The 17,239-nt window shown below is 38.2% G+C and overlaps 1 protein-coding gene across 8 annotated transcripts in view; it reads left to right on the top strand.

Annotated features, from left to right (window-relative positions):
* NCKAP5 (NCK associated protein 5) overlaps positions 1–17,239 on the top strand; it is a 381,602-nt gene that overhangs the window by 327,292 nt on the left and 37,071 nt on the right. For 6 of the 8 annotated variants that reach the window (XR_013183102.1, XM_077181707.1, XM_077181703.1 and 3 more), the window contains 2 exons: positions 331–508; positions 4,654–4,732. Coding sequence is in view for 7 of the 8 variants with exons in the window: in XM_077181707.1 (XP_077037822.1) it covers positions 331–508; positions 4,654–4,732 (257 nt within the window). In the remaining variant the exon portion in view is untranslated. The remainder of the gene's footprint in view (positions 1–330; positions 509–4,653; positions 4,733–17,239) is intronic. The other 2 variants (XM_077181708.1, XM_077181709.1) reach the window with 2 other exon arrangements.

Raw genomic sequence — 17,239 nt, 5'->3', positions numbered from 1 at the left:
CATATTTGGTAACTTGTCAGAATTAATTACCTTTCCAGCTCTCACAACCTTTGGTCACAGAAGAACTTAGCAATGGGTATATTATTTTCATGTTTGCCCCGCAGCAGTCCCAAATATAATATAAATCACCACATGTGAAAGGCTAAATTGATATACTACCTGAAATTGCAAGTGACAGGTTTGATCAAGGCTAGTTAGAAACATTTATCACTCAAAGGTCTAGAGACAGAAAGATACAGAGAGGTTACTTTAAACATTAAAGGAATGGGAAAGTAGAGTGATTGAAGAAGGGCAATGCAATTTATCAGAGGAATCACTCTCTACCTGCAGAGTTGATAAGAAAGCAGCTCAGCAGACAGAAAGTGGATCAAATAATGTTTCCTACAGGAGTGTGTCGAAGGGCAGCTCCCAGGGCTCCTCTCTTCATGGCAACTCTATCAGCTCTCAAGGAAACCACAGGAAAAACAGCAACACAAAAGCTGATATGGAAATGCAGAATCAGACCCTGGTAAGTGCTTCAGTACATGAAAACATTATTACCTTCTTTTTAACTTCTGGATGTGTTTCCTATTGCCATTGTGGGCAAACAGGATAATAACTGTTTATATATAAGATAGAAGGATATTGTGTAGCTAGAGGATTGTGAATTAATACAAAAGTTGGCAGCTTGGCTGTAGGCCACATTATACAGATAGTCATGAAGATTCTACTGCTTCTGCTGGCAATTCAATTCCTGTGAAGATACATGCACAATGATGCTATAATCATACTGTAGTGTGAAATGATAGGACTATTTTTTTATTTTATTTTTAACTCTTTCCCTTAAAATTGCATGCCAGTATTGAACATTCCTCTGAACATTACAGAGGTCATTAAGCCTAAAAAGTACACTGCTGATGTGGAAAAGGCAAATTATTTGGCCACATTTGGGAATATTTGTCATTTAAGAGGAAATGTTCAAAAGCAAAAACATACATTGGACATGCATCTCACTTTGTGCCATTAAAAATCTCCCTGTTAGGGGCCTGTAGTTAGTTTTATACTTCAGTAAGGTACTAACTGTACCTGATAATTTAATTTACTCAGAGAGAAGGAATGTTGTAACATAGAAGAAAAATAATCCTGTTTTCTGTTAGCTGCTGGAGTCTAACTTTACTGCATTGAGAAGTGTTCACACAGAGTCCAGGACTGTAACCTAAAGTCAGGCTGAAGGGGTGCCCTTCCTGGTGAAGCTTCTTTTAATTAACCTTAGAATTTAATGAGCAGTGTCTTGCCTAGCAAGGACCTTCCCTGTGATGTTTTAAAGTCCAGCACAAGGAGAACAGAAATGCTTTAACCCTATTCTTTCCTCATTCCTGAGATAGCTGCCTTGTCCATATTATTATGGTTATTATTAACTATAACCACAATTTTAACAAACAGCCAGAAAACTTGTGTCAAATATAATACTTGCTCTGAAGCTGAGGCTGCTCCTTTTGTTGTTCTGATAGAACTGAGGTACTCAAGTGCAGCACACACAGCTGGGGGAATCTCAAATACAAATTCTCTGGGAACATTGCAAAAAGCTTTGAAATGGGAAATGAAAAAACTCTTAGCTTAGGGCTGATGTTAGGGATGCTTGAGGTCAAGGCATTCCATACATAGTTTCAAGACATTCCATACATAGTTTCAAATTCAGGCATTTTCTTTTCTTTTTTCTTTTTTCTTTTTTTTTTTATTTAATACAGATGTCTTTGCTGAGAACATATGCAAGGTCATTTTTTTTAAAACTTACAGGGAACATATGCAAAATGAATGTGTTGGAAAACTTTCCTCCTGACTCCTCTGGTATCATCTCTTCTTTGAAAATGTAGATGTCTCCTGCATTATAAAACCACAAATTATAAGCATATCTAAGGCTGTCCTTGTAGTGTCACTGAAAGGAAAGAGAGAGAATGAAAGTCTGGAAATGTGCAGTATGCAGGAAATTCAATCCAACTGATCTAGAACTCAGATAGCAGAGCAGAGCCCCTTATCAGAGCCACTCAGTTTAACTATGCCCCATTTAATATGGTCCTGACAGCTTTCTTCACTGTACAGAAGTACAAAACCTCTACACATTGCTTCTACAATTTCATTCTAACTTATTATTTTCTAATGCTGCAATAATTTGCTGTGCTTTTTGTCTGTCATTTTGTGAAGTCTTTCTAAATGCTGCAATAATAGTCTTTGAAGTATATCTTAAAGAAACACACTTCATTTTGTGAAGGAACTACAAAGATTGTTCTTAATGTACATAAATAATGGAGAAATGCTAATTATACTATTTAGTTTTTAAGGACATGTTGGTCATGGTGAAAAGGCATTACTTCTGCTACACCATACACTCTTTTCTTACAAAGTATTTTGTGTGGTTTCTGAAGATTAAGTTACATTTATATATTTCATTTTTTTGAGTTTCATATTGTGTTTTCTGTGGCACTTAATTCCTGAAAGAAATATCTAGTGCCAAGAGACTGATGACATCCAGAATAAGGAGATTTTAAACGTGCTTACAGTTATTAATGCTAACTTATGAAAGAGATATACCTTAAGATTCCTCAATATGTGGTATTTCATCTTGTCCTCCAAACTTCTAAAAGAAAAACAATGCAAAGTCTTTAAATTCAAAGTTCATGAATCTTATTACTATGATTTCCAGTTATTCTTTGGTGTCTGCTTACTTTGAAGCAGATTGCAAAGGGCTGGGAGATAGCTGTGACTGAAAACAGACACATCCAGTAGAATGGCCTGTTGTGCATTTTTTTTTTCCTCATAAAAAGACAAAATTAATGCTTTTGGAGAAAACAGCATAAATCTTTTTAAAAGCCCTAAACCAGGAAGATTTCTTTTCTTTTCTGAACAATGCAAAGTGCACTCAGTCATATGGTTCAGTGCAGAAGCTGCTGTATTTCCAAACTGCTTATCAGATATATACTGCTGCTTTAAATCCTGGCCAGAACAGTTTCTAACATTAATTTTCTAGCACAATCTTTTCCTTTAAAAGCTATTTAATTTTTGATGATTAAATCACTTTTCTTATGATGTGCCAGGTAAAGGCTTGAGGCACTATTACACCGTAACATATGCACCAATTACCTCTGATTTCTGTTCATGCAAAGGATGTTATTGCTGGGCTGCCACAGAATTTATGGAAAAAGCAGTGTTCCACCACTGGTGGCCTTGTGCATTCACCTTCAGAGGGATACACTTCCCGTTAGTGTTCATCAAAAAAGCACTTTGCTCTAAAGGCCAGCCAGCAGAAATACATAACACTTCAGCCTACACCAAGGATATTCCATGTTCTCCAGTACTTTTTCATGTCCTTGGCTGGAGCTTAAGGTGAGATACAATCATTTTTGTGCTGCACTGCTTCATTTCATCTTTGTGATTTTATTGCAGCCCAGTGTGATTTAGAGCAGCCACAGGTTTCAGTTTGTGAGGTAGAAATGTGGCACCAAACCCAAGGCACCAGGAGCTGTGTGTGGCACTCTGTGTGCTCAGTCTGTGTGTTTGGGGAGCACCCAGGGATCTATCCCAATATTGTGAAATGTCACAGCAGCACCTGACTGTGCTCTGTGCAAATGTGAGAAACTTCCACCTGGACCTGGGTGCCAAATGAACACTCACCTCCTCATTTTCCACAGCCTGAAGAGAGGCATTTCATAAGAAAGAAAAGATGTAATCAAATGCCTGGGATTAAGAGATGATGAATGCACTTATAAAAATCTGGAGAGCAAGTCTTTGGTGTTATACTAAGGCTGCTCACAAGAGGTCAACAGGGCTACTTGTGTAACCCAGCCAGCAGGATTTACATTGTGATCAAAGATATGTCATGCAAATGATGATAAATTCCAGGGGTTTAGATCACAAAATGTGCTCTTGTTATCGTGAGCATGCTGTAAGCAGTTTAAAACAGCAGAGAGTGATTAGCAAATAATTTAAGATCCCTGAGATATTGAAAGCAGTTTTTTCTGTGGTGCTGCCTTTTCTCCTCTCATCACCATGGAAGTATCTTTATTCCTGTTTGATTTATGGAGCATGGCAGAAAAATATGTCCTTGAAACTGAATGGTGGCCACTGATGGCACATGATGGAGGGAGGGGGATTTCACTGTGTGCCAGGGAGGGACTCAGATTATCTGTACACCTGGGAAATAGGAGTGCAGAATGACAGGGCAAGGATACATCTTGGAAAAAACCCATGATATCTGAGGGGTTTGAATTACACAAACTTGAATGCCACACAGGGGCTCTTAGAGTGCACTGCATTCTTAAATGAATTTCTTCTCTCTGTCTAGCTAATAAATGCTTTTAAACAGAGGTGGAAATAAAAATGCCAAAGTTCAGTGTTTGCAAACTGAACTAAAGAGATACCACACCATATATTAGGTTTTTCTTTTGAAGAAGTGCATCTTCCAAGGGTATTTTTCATTGCTGCATATTGTGATTTTGAATGAAATTAAAGTTGTTATCGTTGGACATTAATCATAGAATAAAGCAGGTTATATATTCCATTCTCAGCTGCCATGTAACTTTACTGTGATTTATTTCTGTAAAACATTCTGTAGTTGTCATGAAGCAACATAAACAGAGTCACAGATGTTCTTCACTTTTGTTGTTGCACTGTGTACAGGCTAAAGTAGTCACAGAAAACCTGCAAGAAGAAGAGGAGGACACCATGACAAGGACTACATGTCAGAGTCATGTGATAGGTACAGAATTATATTTTACGCTGGATTTTATTGCTGTCAGTTCTTGCAAAAAAGACATGTTTAATTCTCATTACTTTGTTTGTTTGCCCCCTTATGTCAGCTTTAGCCTTCATTTAGCTCCTAAACAGCCAGATTTCATCAAATACATGAGATGAGTACACACCATTACAACTGTGGGTCAATGCAATGTTTGATTGGAGGGCCTTGGGTTATGAAAGATCATTTCAGCCTCCAAGAGCAGTGGGTTACACACAGTGGCTTAGCATAAGGGATGTTGTGCATGGCACTTTCAGTGGGAATAATACTGACATACTGTAACTCTGTCATCTGGCCTTGAACTAGTAAAATTCAGGATAAAATTTAAATAGCAGAATAATTGCTGTGATAAACTAAACCACAAGGAGCAGCAACAGGTGTCCGTTCAAAAGACCTTAAGCTGTTATTGAAAATAAAGTTGACTTTAAAGCTGTTATTGAAAATAAAGTTGCCTTTGCTGTGGAAGGGCAGCACCATCAACCCTGCCTTGTGACTGGCACATAGCAATTTTTAATTTTACTACCTGTCAAAATATCTAATAGGCAATGGAGGACAAAACAGAAATGTGAGGTTTGTATTACAGCAGTGTGTCACCAATATAAACAACTGACTGAACAAGGAAAAATCACCTTTAGCAAGTTCCCTTTGCAGATAGAGGCTGCAATAAAAAATTTCATTAAAAAGTTAAAAGCTGATTCCATTTTTTCTTGCCAGAATCTCTTTCATTTCACTGGTACTGCCAACCCAGCAGGTCCAAGCAGAGGTATCATGTCAAAACACATTTCTTGTGGGGGCAGTAGGAAAATGTTTGCATGCTTCATTGACTTGTACAGCCCTTTCAGTCCCAAATTCAGACAAATAAACTCTGGCTGTGTTTCCTGAAGGAGAGATCCCTAAACTCTTCCCTCTCTGAGAACTCAGCCATCACCTGGCTCCATGACAACAGCTGAATAACAAGAACTTTGTACAGTGTAGGACTCTGAGGGCATTCTGTCAGTGGTAGGCACCAGCAGAAATTCACAAACAGAAATTCATGCCTCTCATGCTGTACATAAAGGACTTCTTTTGTGTTACCAGAAATTGCCCAGCAGAGAATGCCTCACCTAAGATTGTTCAAAATTATTTTTTTTTCATACTGAAATAATTACTTTGCCTCCATACCAAATATGCTCAAAGCTTTTACTTTGAATTATGTGAAATGTTTCAATTTTTTAATCTAGATACTGAAAAAAAAAAAAAAACCAAACAATTATTTGCAGAGTTTTTGGGGTTTTTTTTTCTGTAAAAAGACTCCAGAGTATCCTTGTTGTTCATCAGTGTAATTGGTGGTTGTGGCTGAGGCCTAAATGCTATATTTTGATATTTTATTTGTTATTGCATCCTGTAATAGATAGTTCTGGTGGCTTCTGAGAGTATTAATATTTTGCTCCTCTCACAGAGACCAAATCCAAGTCTCTGACAGGACATAGTGGTTATGGAGCAGGTTGTCAGATGCGTTTAAAATTCCTTGATAGAGGTTCTGGCATTTTTCTGATACAAAAGTTTTCATAGGAAGATACTGATTTTTTCCCCTGCTGAAACTCTATGCAGCCACAGCTTCTCTCACTAACCTGTTTCATGGCCTCACCACCCTTATAAGTAAACAATTTCTAACTAATTCCTGAATCCACTCTCCATCAGCTTAAGGCCATTTCTCCAGAAAACAAAGTTTGCTGTGGGTTTTTTTGCTGTATTTTAATGCATTTATTCTACTGGGTTTTATGAAAACAGACTTAGAGCTGAATGGATGGTAGAAAAGCTATCATTAAGCAGGGAAAATGGTTTTTATGCAGCAGGAAAAGCATGTGTTTCTGTAGCTGTCACTAAAATAACTAAACTGACAGCAGTCCTGCCCAGTTAACCAATAAACAAGGTAATAACAGTGCTCTAGGTAGGTGCAATGTGAGACAATTCTGGTTCAGCACATTCTAACCGTGAGATACTCCTGGGTATGAATCAAAAAATGTGTAAAATACCAGTTGCTAGGCCTTTAATTGTCAGTTGCTGATCTAAAGCAATTGAAGTATTATGCTGGCTCTTCAGATTTGCTCAGTTGAGGGGAAAGAAAGAGTGCCCAGTTATATACAAATTCCCTCCTCATATATCTCAGGAAGACATGATCATTTCCATATGAAGCAGTCATTACATTGTGCTATGTTGTTCTTCAATATATTTTAAACCATTTTGAAAGTGTTTTAAAATGTGTTACGCCCCGGATGCATTTGCTGTGGTGTCAGTGAGGAAGCAGAGATGCTGCCAGTGCTGCCACCCCCATGGACCCAAGGACCCAAGGACCCCTGAGGATCCCTTTGAAGCCCAGTCATGCTCAGAGCTCTTCCCTCGAGCCCTGTGCAGTAAAGCAGTTGTGTTTGAAAGTGGGAAATGCTGAAGTACCTAAGAGGAAAGGCATGATGAAAATGTTGACTTCCTCTTCATGTCATGGCAGACTCCCCAGCTCAGACAGGTACAGCAGCTCCTGACAGCATTGCACCCATGTAAACATTAAAAAAAGGTACTTTCATTTCACAAAGAAAAAGAATCTGTTCCCCCCAAGGGAGTAGAAGTGTCATTATTTCTCTTGAATTTCCCCATTGTCACAATGACCCAAAAACTTACAAGACAGTTACAGATGACTCCTTTACATAGAGAATATAATAATTAGACATCTTGAGAGGAACAAAGCAATAAAAAGTTCAATATTTCATATTTCAACTACTGTTTCAAATTAGCAGCTACTCCTGGAAAAGTGTGATTGTATTAATTAAAATGCATTCAGAATTTTCATTGATAAACAGCTTCAAGGGAAAAGTCAAAAATCCATGGCACAAGCAAACAAATGCTAATTACTGAAGAATTCATTCTTGCAGACAACTTCACATGGGAATAGTAGGGTATGCAGCAACAGTATTTTTGAGTACACAGAAATTAACAGGCTGTTTTCTTTTTGGGAATGTATCTGTAATGAACAGGAAATTTAGTTGTAATTAATCATATCATTCTTCAGTGTTGGTATGAACCTCTGCTGAGGCTGAAGGGAAAGACTGAATGTGCCATTTTCTCAGATAGCAGCACTTTGGTGATTTATCAAACCCCAGTTTGAAAGTTGCATGATAATAATAATTTTTTGGGGTCTAGTTTCCATTTCTGTTACACCAAATGGGTGAAATTTTGCTAGAAGAGCAAGTCGGGATGGAATAAGCTTTTTGCTAATGATATACTCAAGCTTTACACAAAACACAGCCTCAGCTTAAACAGGCTGATGAGAAGTGTCTGAGAAAGTTTCAAGTCTGTTCTTAAATTTACACTCAGGTTTCAGTAAAAAGAAAGAGGGTTTCTTTTTTTGTCACAGACATTTCAATGTGTGAATGTGTTTATTTACCATTGTGGGTTTCCAGCAGGCATTTCATACTTAGCAACATAAGTGAATCAAACTCTTCTGGTCTAAAGCACTGAAATTCAGTGGAAGCATGGGCAGTTCATCTGAAGGAGTTGTTTTATTGAACTGGAAAGCTTCTGGTTTCAAATGTTATGTTTAATATGTCACTGATAGAGCTAAAAGGCCAGATTCATTGTATAATAAAAGCCTGTTGAGTTTGGATATCAGGGGCAGCACTGCAAGTAGATTTTTTTCATCAAAATAACATCACTGGTAAGAATAAAATAGATTTTAACAATCTGAATAGACCTGAAGTTTCTTGTGGGTTCTCTAGAGAGAAAATACTTGATAAGAGGAGAATTGGTCATAGCAATCCAAAATCCATCTGGGGTTTTAGGTACTGCCTGCTCCACTGGAAACACAAGGCACTTCCTACTGAGGCTGTGTGGGGAGTTAAATCCCTGAGGCAGCCTGGGGTTTGAATACACAGCAGAAAGATTCACAGTTCCTGGAAACAAATTACCTAACTGTGCATTGACCCTGTTGTTTGGAGAATTCCAAGAGAAATTCACAGCTGGGCAAAGATTATGAAGATGAAATGTAGTCAGAATTCTTGAAACTTTGAAGTAGGACTTGGAACTAATATTTGTCAAATTTTCATTAGAGGTCCAGGTCAGTTGCTCTAAATTGATTCATCCAGTGTTAAATGGGAACCTTGATAATACAGAGCAAATGTCTTGAGAGACTTAAAAGGGTTTTGAAAAGTCTCTGGCTAGGTAAAGGGCTGGGCTTTCACACTATTAAAGCAACATTAAAAGTACACTGTAGGCTTTGGTGCTTTGTGCCAGAGCAAAAACACACACTGAGGTCAAGGGATTCTTTTGTAGCTCTGCTGTGCTCAAATCCATTAAAGTTCTTGATAATCATCTGCCTTATGGCAGGTTCGATCATCATTTTTTCTGCTTTCCAAGAACAAACATTCAGAAGGGTTTTGCAGTGTAATTTAAAGGCAATCTGGTCAGAAAAAGGAAGAAACTTTTTTTTGTTTCTTTAAGAAACTTTTTTGAGATTTGTCTTCTTTAGGGAGCATTTGGTAGAATTCCTTAGATGCTTCAAGTTCCAGAGAGGAAGTATAGTGAGTGTTTTATATGTTGCATTGTGTTTTAAAATCCCCTCCTTTAAGTTTTATATGCAGCAAAGTGATCAAAGCCCATTTTCAGTAGAAACCAGGAAACTCCTTCACAGCAAGTTTTATAGATAAGCTGCCAGCTCCTTGATAGCAATTTTACAGATATATTGATAGCAAAGAACATGTAACTTTGCAGATAGAGGTGGGTTTGACTTAAAATGAAATGTCTGTTAAAATTATTTGTATTGGCATCAAATACTAAAGATTGTAACTTTGGCTTTTGTATTCTGATATTGTTTTATTCAGCACACAGTAGCCATACTATGGAATTATATATAGGATAATAAGAAAACACACTTCATGAGCAGACTTTTCTATGACAAGGGCCTTCATCCTTTGTAGTGCTCCAGATAAATTTTTTTCTGCTCCTCTTTTCTTCCTGGTTCTTATGTGTGTTTTTCCCACAAATAGATCCATTTTCTTTTCTCAGCTTTCTCCTCATGTTTGTTCACCTGCATCATTTGAAACTGGTGGTCACTGCTTGTGTGGACAAGCACAAATGCAGACTACTATTCAGAGCCTTTCTGTATCCATACCAATAACCATTTCTAACCAACAGATCCTTGCTCCAGTGCCATCTGTCTTTTTTTTTTCTTCCCTCTTGGTTTCTTTCTGAAATCTAGATCTGATGAACACTGGAATTGAAAAATTATGTTTCGCATTTCATTTCTGAATGTGCCATTTAATGTACATACTCTTAGTGCTTAGTTACATAAATTAATGTCTTATTCCAAAGTTTGCTGAAAACAATAGCAGTCCCTCTGCTTGTAATAAGGTTGTTCCAGGTTTCCAATGAGAGAAAAAAAATACTGGACACCCTCCTCTGCCAAACCAATAATTTTGTCCACCATTAGGCAAACTACTAAAACTGGGTGTTTTTACTGGGGTAATAAGTAAACAGCTATTAAATTCATGTTTTCTCGTTCTTGGGGAATTGAAATAGATGTGAAGGAAACAATCCTGATTAATGTGGTAAATACATTAAATGTGACATGCATCATCCTAAAGCATGTCCATTAAGGCTGATGTATTTGAGCAAACCCATTTACATTAAGGAACCCTCAAAACCTGGAGACAGATTATGTGAGGTCTGTAATGGATTACTGAGATAAATGCAACAGGATGAGAGAGGAGAGATGGTGAGCAACTCATTGTGTTATAGCCTGTGCATTCAGCAGAGAGAGGTGATCCACATCACTGTGGAGAGGCAAAGGGAAAAGCCACAATTTGCTTAAATGCTCAGCAAATCATTGGATGCCTCCAGTGCATGTAATGAGGAACAATATTCAACTGATACGGTGTCATCTCACCTCATAAGAAATCCTCTCCTGCCATGAAGGCTCAATGCCTGAGAAAACAATTTGTCATTGTCAGAATGAATTCCTTTCATCAGGCCATTGATAGAAGTTAAGAACCATTTAGCAATCATAACTGATATAGCAGTTGAATCATTCATTTACACATTTTCAGATAAAGGGAAATTGTTTGCTTTATCTTCCCCATCACCACTCAGCAAAGCTGTGGAATGCCTAGAAGTCTCTACACCTGAGGTTGTCCATAAAAGTCATCAAGCAAAACCAGTTATCACTGAATCCATTTCCAGCCTGGGTTTGTTCCTATTTCACATCTGCAAAATGTTCCATTTTGATATAAGTTGTGATAAGGCATTAGATTTTTCATGAACCCCCTATATGACCAATAGTACAAGGATGCATGGATTTATTTGCACATCATTACAAAGCTGTTTCCCCAAGCCCTGTGTGCATGTGGAAGGTGAGAGGTCGGTGTTAGATCTGTAGGTGCTGTTGTATTGCTTTGCAAGTGTGCTAGAGCCCTGAAATGGGAGTTCAGCATAGCAGGCAACTTAAAAATCTGCTCACTTGCCACATCTAACCAGCTCCCAGCTTGGCTGTTAATCCAAAGGGCTAGGCTCCCAATTGCTAGAACAATGATGAATTGATAAATAGTAAAATACATTGCTTGCCTCTAGCAATGCTGGGATCCAAACTTGTTCATTAAAAAAATATCAAAATAAAACAAAAAAGCCTCAAACTCTAACACCATAAGTGTCCTGAAAGATGGGCGAGACCATCACAATCTTATCTACCATGGTGTCACTTTACAGACAGGAGGAATGTTTGAATGTGCCCAAACAGAACTGAGATCATCTGGATAAGAAGCAGTTTCATTTGTATTTTGGCTTACCAGAATACCTCAGTCAGTCTCTCTAAATTTACGCCATTTGCTGCCTCCATGTAATATCCCCAAAGCATTTACGTTTCCATGCAATTATCAAGCACTATTCTTCCCCTTTTGTACTCCAAAATCTTCATTTTCTGATCCTTCAACACCATTGGAATGACCTGTAGCTGTTGTTTACTTACTTTTCTGAACCAGAGCAGCTAAAGTGAGTCATCACTGATGGGAAATCTGGTTTAATAACTAGTAGGCATTGCAAGAACAATGACTGTCCTGTGTTAGAAGCATCCCCTTAGGTTGCAAGTCCTGCTCAGGGACCTCATCTCAAGTTTTTTAAATCTTCAAGGATATTGTTCTACATCTGTCCCTGACCAGTGTGCCATCTCTCTGGGAGACTTTACAGAGCATTCAGCAGTCCCATGTTGCTGTGCTGCAATATTTGTGTTGCTGAAGCTGTGCTGTGGTCCTGCTGTTGAGTGGCCTTCCAGAGCAGTGTGCAACTCCCTTAATTACCATTCCAGGTGTTGCTCATCACAAATACTCACCCTGGTGCATAAAGCTGACTAAATATCCTGTCCTTCTACTGAGTTGCTCTGCACATTCTCAGTGGAACTTTATTAAAATAAATGTCTGCTTTTTTGTGTGTGGTTTTCTATGGGTGAGAAGGTGAACAAGCAGAGCAGACAGCTGAGAGAGGAGTGCCATTATGTGTTTGGAGCACTAGGAACAGGATGAATAGTGTCAGCTGTGCTGTGTTCTTGACCTGTTTGGCATTTGGGCATTGCTGCAGGGGTTGATTTTGAAGTGATGGTCTGGAGGAGCCTCTGATAACAGGGTGAAACTTTCTGTGCATTTTTCTAGTTGATACTTGTATTTTCATGAAGATGATGGAGAACCTTGCCAATGTGAATAATAAGAAACTAACATCCATTAATGTCTTCTAATTTATGTCAGCTTACCTTCCTCAGAGTCTGGCAAAGACAAATCATTTCTTTGTACTTTAAAGATAGTACACATAGCATTTGTCTAATTGCCAATTCTTCTACAGCTCTGCTGCTGCCTACTGTCTGGCTTGTCTTCCCTCTGTGCAGAGAATTAGTATTTTGGCTCAACACTTCCTTATTAGCCACAGTGATTTGCTGTTAATTTCCTTCTTTGTCATTACATCTACTCTCCCAGAAATACCAAATTTTATCACTAGAATGAGAAGTGTGTCTCTTTATGCATTATATATAGGATACAGTCTAATTATTATTCAAGATACTGAGAATCTGCTGGTCTCATTCAGGCTTAAAATGTCAATTAAACAGGATGGCCAAGTTCTGCCACTCTGAAGTTGGTGCTGCTGTGTTGATTTACAGTATTTTACAGTCTGGCCCAATCTATATTCATTTTTATCACTCAAATCAGGACTGTGCCTGATTATCCTACCTCTTACAGGATAGCACACACTGGTATTCTCTATAGCAGTGTGAGTCCTTCTGTTTGAAACTTTTTTACTTTACATGTTTTTTTGCTCCGGGCAAGGGCCATCTGTGGATGTGTGTATGAAACTTCAGTCATGCATTTCCCATTAATTCATATAGCTGAAGTACAACTGAGCAAACTGAAAAGCATTTCTAGTGAGGATGTGTTATTTTAAACACGTTTCATCTGTGCTCACAGGGACTTTATGCTCCTTTTCTACAGTGAAATCTGGTATAACTTTTATGAAAAATACATTTTTACCTGAATTATCAGTTAAGTTTGAGCTGTATTGGCATATGCCTTTCCAGATTCTCACTCTGAGGATAGGATGCCTATTGCTAATTTTTTTGCTGTTTTTAATTGAGTTTGAGCATTGATTCATGTCTTCAGTCTGACACCTGAATTGTTGACATATGATTATGCAATTAGTCATAATTGGAGACCATAGAAAGACAGAGTCTTCAAAAAAAAATCACTCTAAGAGAGAAATAATACCTATACAATTAGTGCATAGTTTTTAATACTAGATTAACTCAATATTTCAGTGTTTGGACAGTTCACTGTTAGGAAAAGAAAAGGAAATCAATCAATATATTTACAGTGAATAATTTCTTTACTTCCTTTCTTTAACAAGCAGAGGTCCAGTATGTTGTTTCAAAGCTGTCATCCTAATGGTGTTTTTGTAGCACCATGTAATGTGGCATGCATTTTTTGCAAAAAAACAGAATTCCTGAAAAAAAATCTGAGTTCATTCTTCTGGCTTCAAATCATGATGGTTTCTTACCAGCTCCTGCTTGCCTGCACTTAGTTCCACATTGATTCAGCTGGTTTGGAGGAGCTGAATTTAGGTACCAGAATGGAAGGATTCTAGTGCACCTAAAAGTTACTTAAAGCTTTGTGCTCTCACTCTGTTAATAGTTTTTCATTAATTAAGAAATAAAATCAGGGTTTTTTTCAGGTGTGGATGTATATTTTAAGTGATTGTTAGCAGTGCCCTTAAGTAAAGCCATCTGCAGGGCAAAACTAAAAATAAATTATTTAAAGCTTCATTTAATATTCATGTGGCTTTAATTTCAGTATTTTTTTGTACTAACAAACAAAAAGCAGTGATGTTACAGAATAAATATAGCATGTTCTGTAGTGCATTTGCAAAACCCAGAGCTTCCTATGCACTTAGAAACCGGTGCCTGTTTACCAAAGACAGCGTTTTTGCTTAAAGCACTATCCCTAGTCCTATCTGTTGGGAATAGAAAATCAAAGAAAGTATCTCACTGTGAGTGAAACCAAACTCCAATTTATAAGAGAGTTGCTTAACAGCAAGTAAATCAGTGCTTCCATCCTGTTATCCTTAAATGCCTGCAGCCCAGTCACCAGTGAAAGCAGCCCTACATGGAACAGCCAAATGCTCCCCTGGGCACTGTGTGCAGCCCGTGTCTCTGAGATGCTGTGTGACCACTTCTCTAACTGTGGTTTAATGCAGTTATTCTTAAAATAAACCAGCTGCCTCTAATAATACCAGCAGAACCCCAGTCTTAATGCTTCTTGTAAGTATTTTGTAGCTGGCTGTTAATTCCTGAACAAGCTCCAGAAAAGCTGAGTGGAGGTATCTGTGCACAAGCATTATTCATGGCAGGCACTGCAGGTTGGTTATGCTCTGACTGCCAAACATCCACGTCCTTTATCCTCGTGGCAGCACTCCAGGGATGGAGAAGTGGGATTAGCTCTGTGTTTTAATGGGAAGAACTGGGGCATAAAGTGAGAGAGATGAAGGCCTGTGGTGACATGGGAAAGGCATGGCTGAGGCAGCCCTTAGCACCTGGGTAGATAACAAACCATCCTGTCTGGGGCTTTGCTGTTACAGGCAGCATTTCTGAGAGCTGGGATGTGTCCTTCCTGTTAGAAGGGGAGCATCCACCCATACCTTGAATGAGCCATCCCCAGGAAGGTGTTCCTGACACTGTGCAATTGCTGGGTCCCCACCTTCACATTTCTGAGGGAAGCAGAAGGATCTGCTCAGTGAAAAAGCCTGGGAAAGCTCCATTCCTGCATGGCAGCAGACCTGTTGCTTACCGTGGATTCACACCTTGCTTGAGATGTGAGGACTTCTCCTTCTTCTCAGCTCTTACTCATCTGTAACTTTCTCAGAGATGGTTGCAAAGTTGTAAGGCTGATTGGCAGTGTAAAGCCAAAGGGGGATATGCAACCAGAAAAGAGGAATAACTCCACAAAGAATTTCTAGGCTGGCCCCATCGACAACCAGGCTGCACCCAGTCTTCATTTAATTACCTTTTACACAGAGCTTCAAGCTGCTCTTCAAATGAATTATAAGTCTCAATATATCTTTTCTAGTAGGATTAAAATAGTATCTATTCCTAATATCCTGTCTCCTGAGAACAGTGAGAAGATTTTTAGAAAGAAAATATAACAGCATAATACAAGAGAGATAATTCCAGGTGCCATTGGCTGTGAGACTTCCCCAGCTGGAAAACTGCACATGCACCTTTTGTATTTAATAGACACTTAGAGATGTGGAGTAGAAAATTCAAAAAACTACTTCTCCAGCTCATTTTGTCCTCTTTAACAGCACTATTCCACATAGCTTGCCACCATTACAAGCATGCAGGGACCAGACCTAAATGCCTGGAGGAGGATAGGAAGCATTTGTTGAAAGAAAAAAAAGTCCATAGATAACTGCTAAATTGGACTACAAGATCATTAGTATTCCCTAATAATTAAAGCTAATCTTGACTTACTAGTGGAAATGTATTTTAAGATGGGACTGGAATTATAATGAGGCAGCAATTATCTGTTTCAACTCAGAAAATACACTTCAGATGGGATTGTGGTCATGGAAAACTGTGAAGACAGCTGACAATTTATTGGATAAATGACATATTGAAGTTTGTGAATTTTGCAAAATAAAGCGTGACTAGGACAAATATAGAAAAAACACTGAATAAGTTGGTAAAGGCTGCATTTATTTAGTTTATTGTTATTATAAATAGGCATAAATTGTAATCCCAGATTCAAGTAGCCATGAATGAAGTTCCATCATTTGAAAATACACAGCACAGTCCTCCTCCAATGTATCCTTCCTTAGTATATGTTGGAAATAATCCCATGGCTCCAGTGCAGTGCCCATGGGAGTGTAGGGCTGTGAAAAGTTGAGTCTTTTCTAGTTTTACCTTGGATAGCCTTTGGGTTTTTTAATTTTGCACACTGATTGTACCTCAGTTTAGATAGAAAACAATAATGCACTCATCTTTGATCAGCTGGATCAAATTATAGTGTAAACCCAGAAGGAATAATCTACTTTAAATTGACATCGATTTGGCAGAAATGCTTTTTCTTTTTTTTGTGGTTGCTTTAGCATTGCAGATGAAGAGAAGGATGTGCAAATAAAGAGATCTGTTTTGCCATCTGTAGTTTAACTTCTTCCTGCCAATGCCACATGTAGCTTAAAGATGTTTATTAACTTCTGAAAGAATTTTGCAGGGACCTATCAACATTAGAAATATTCTTCTAAAAAGAAAAAAAAATAAAATCTATTAATTTTTAATTTGACATGTTTCAAAATGCTAGGGGAAACTATACTCCCTGTGTGTTCCAGAAGAAAGCCAGTAGATGTTATCTGGTTCCCCATGACAGCTTAGTGGAAACTCTTGAACTTTCTAATGCAAAGAAAGGTAATTTGTGAGAATTTGTTTATTCTGTTACTGATGGGAACAATGGCCTTCCATTATTGATGTTCTGGATACCTTTTTGAAGAAGGCATATTCAGTGTTATTTACCTCTCAAAACCTGTCAAGGCTTGAGTCTGTACTTCTGAAAACAGCTTGCTGGAAATTTCCCAGCGAAACTGTTCTTGATACAGAGCTATTTTTGACTGATTTTTTTTTTTTTCTTGAGAATGCCTGCTTTCTGTGGAGAATTCTGGTTGATACTTAAAGATTTCAGCTGAAATTTCTGTCAATCATGTACAGTTTTGTAGGCCAAAACTTGAAAATTTATGTGAGGAATATCTCAAACCAGCTGTAGTGGTGAACACAGGGGAGGTTTCCACATTTTTCATGAGGTGGGATGCTTCTTTTAAAGAATATATGTCCCTGTGCTACTAGTCTTATGCCTAGAAAGCCTGATGCAAGCAGAACTACCTGTGATCTTTCTGACATAAAATACATTTGTCCTCTTTGTTGCTGTT

Source organism: Agelaius phoeniceus, chromosome 7 (assembly GCF_051311805.1).
Source record: "Agelaius phoeniceus isolate bAgePho1 chromosome 7, bAgePho1.hap1, whole genome shotgun sequence".
NCBI lineage: Eukaryota > Metazoa > Chordata > Aves > Passeriformes > Icteridae > Agelaius > Agelaius phoeniceus.
The sequence above is the reverse complement of the archived record's forward strand: the minus strand, read 5'-3'. Positions and strand labels throughout refer to the sequence as shown.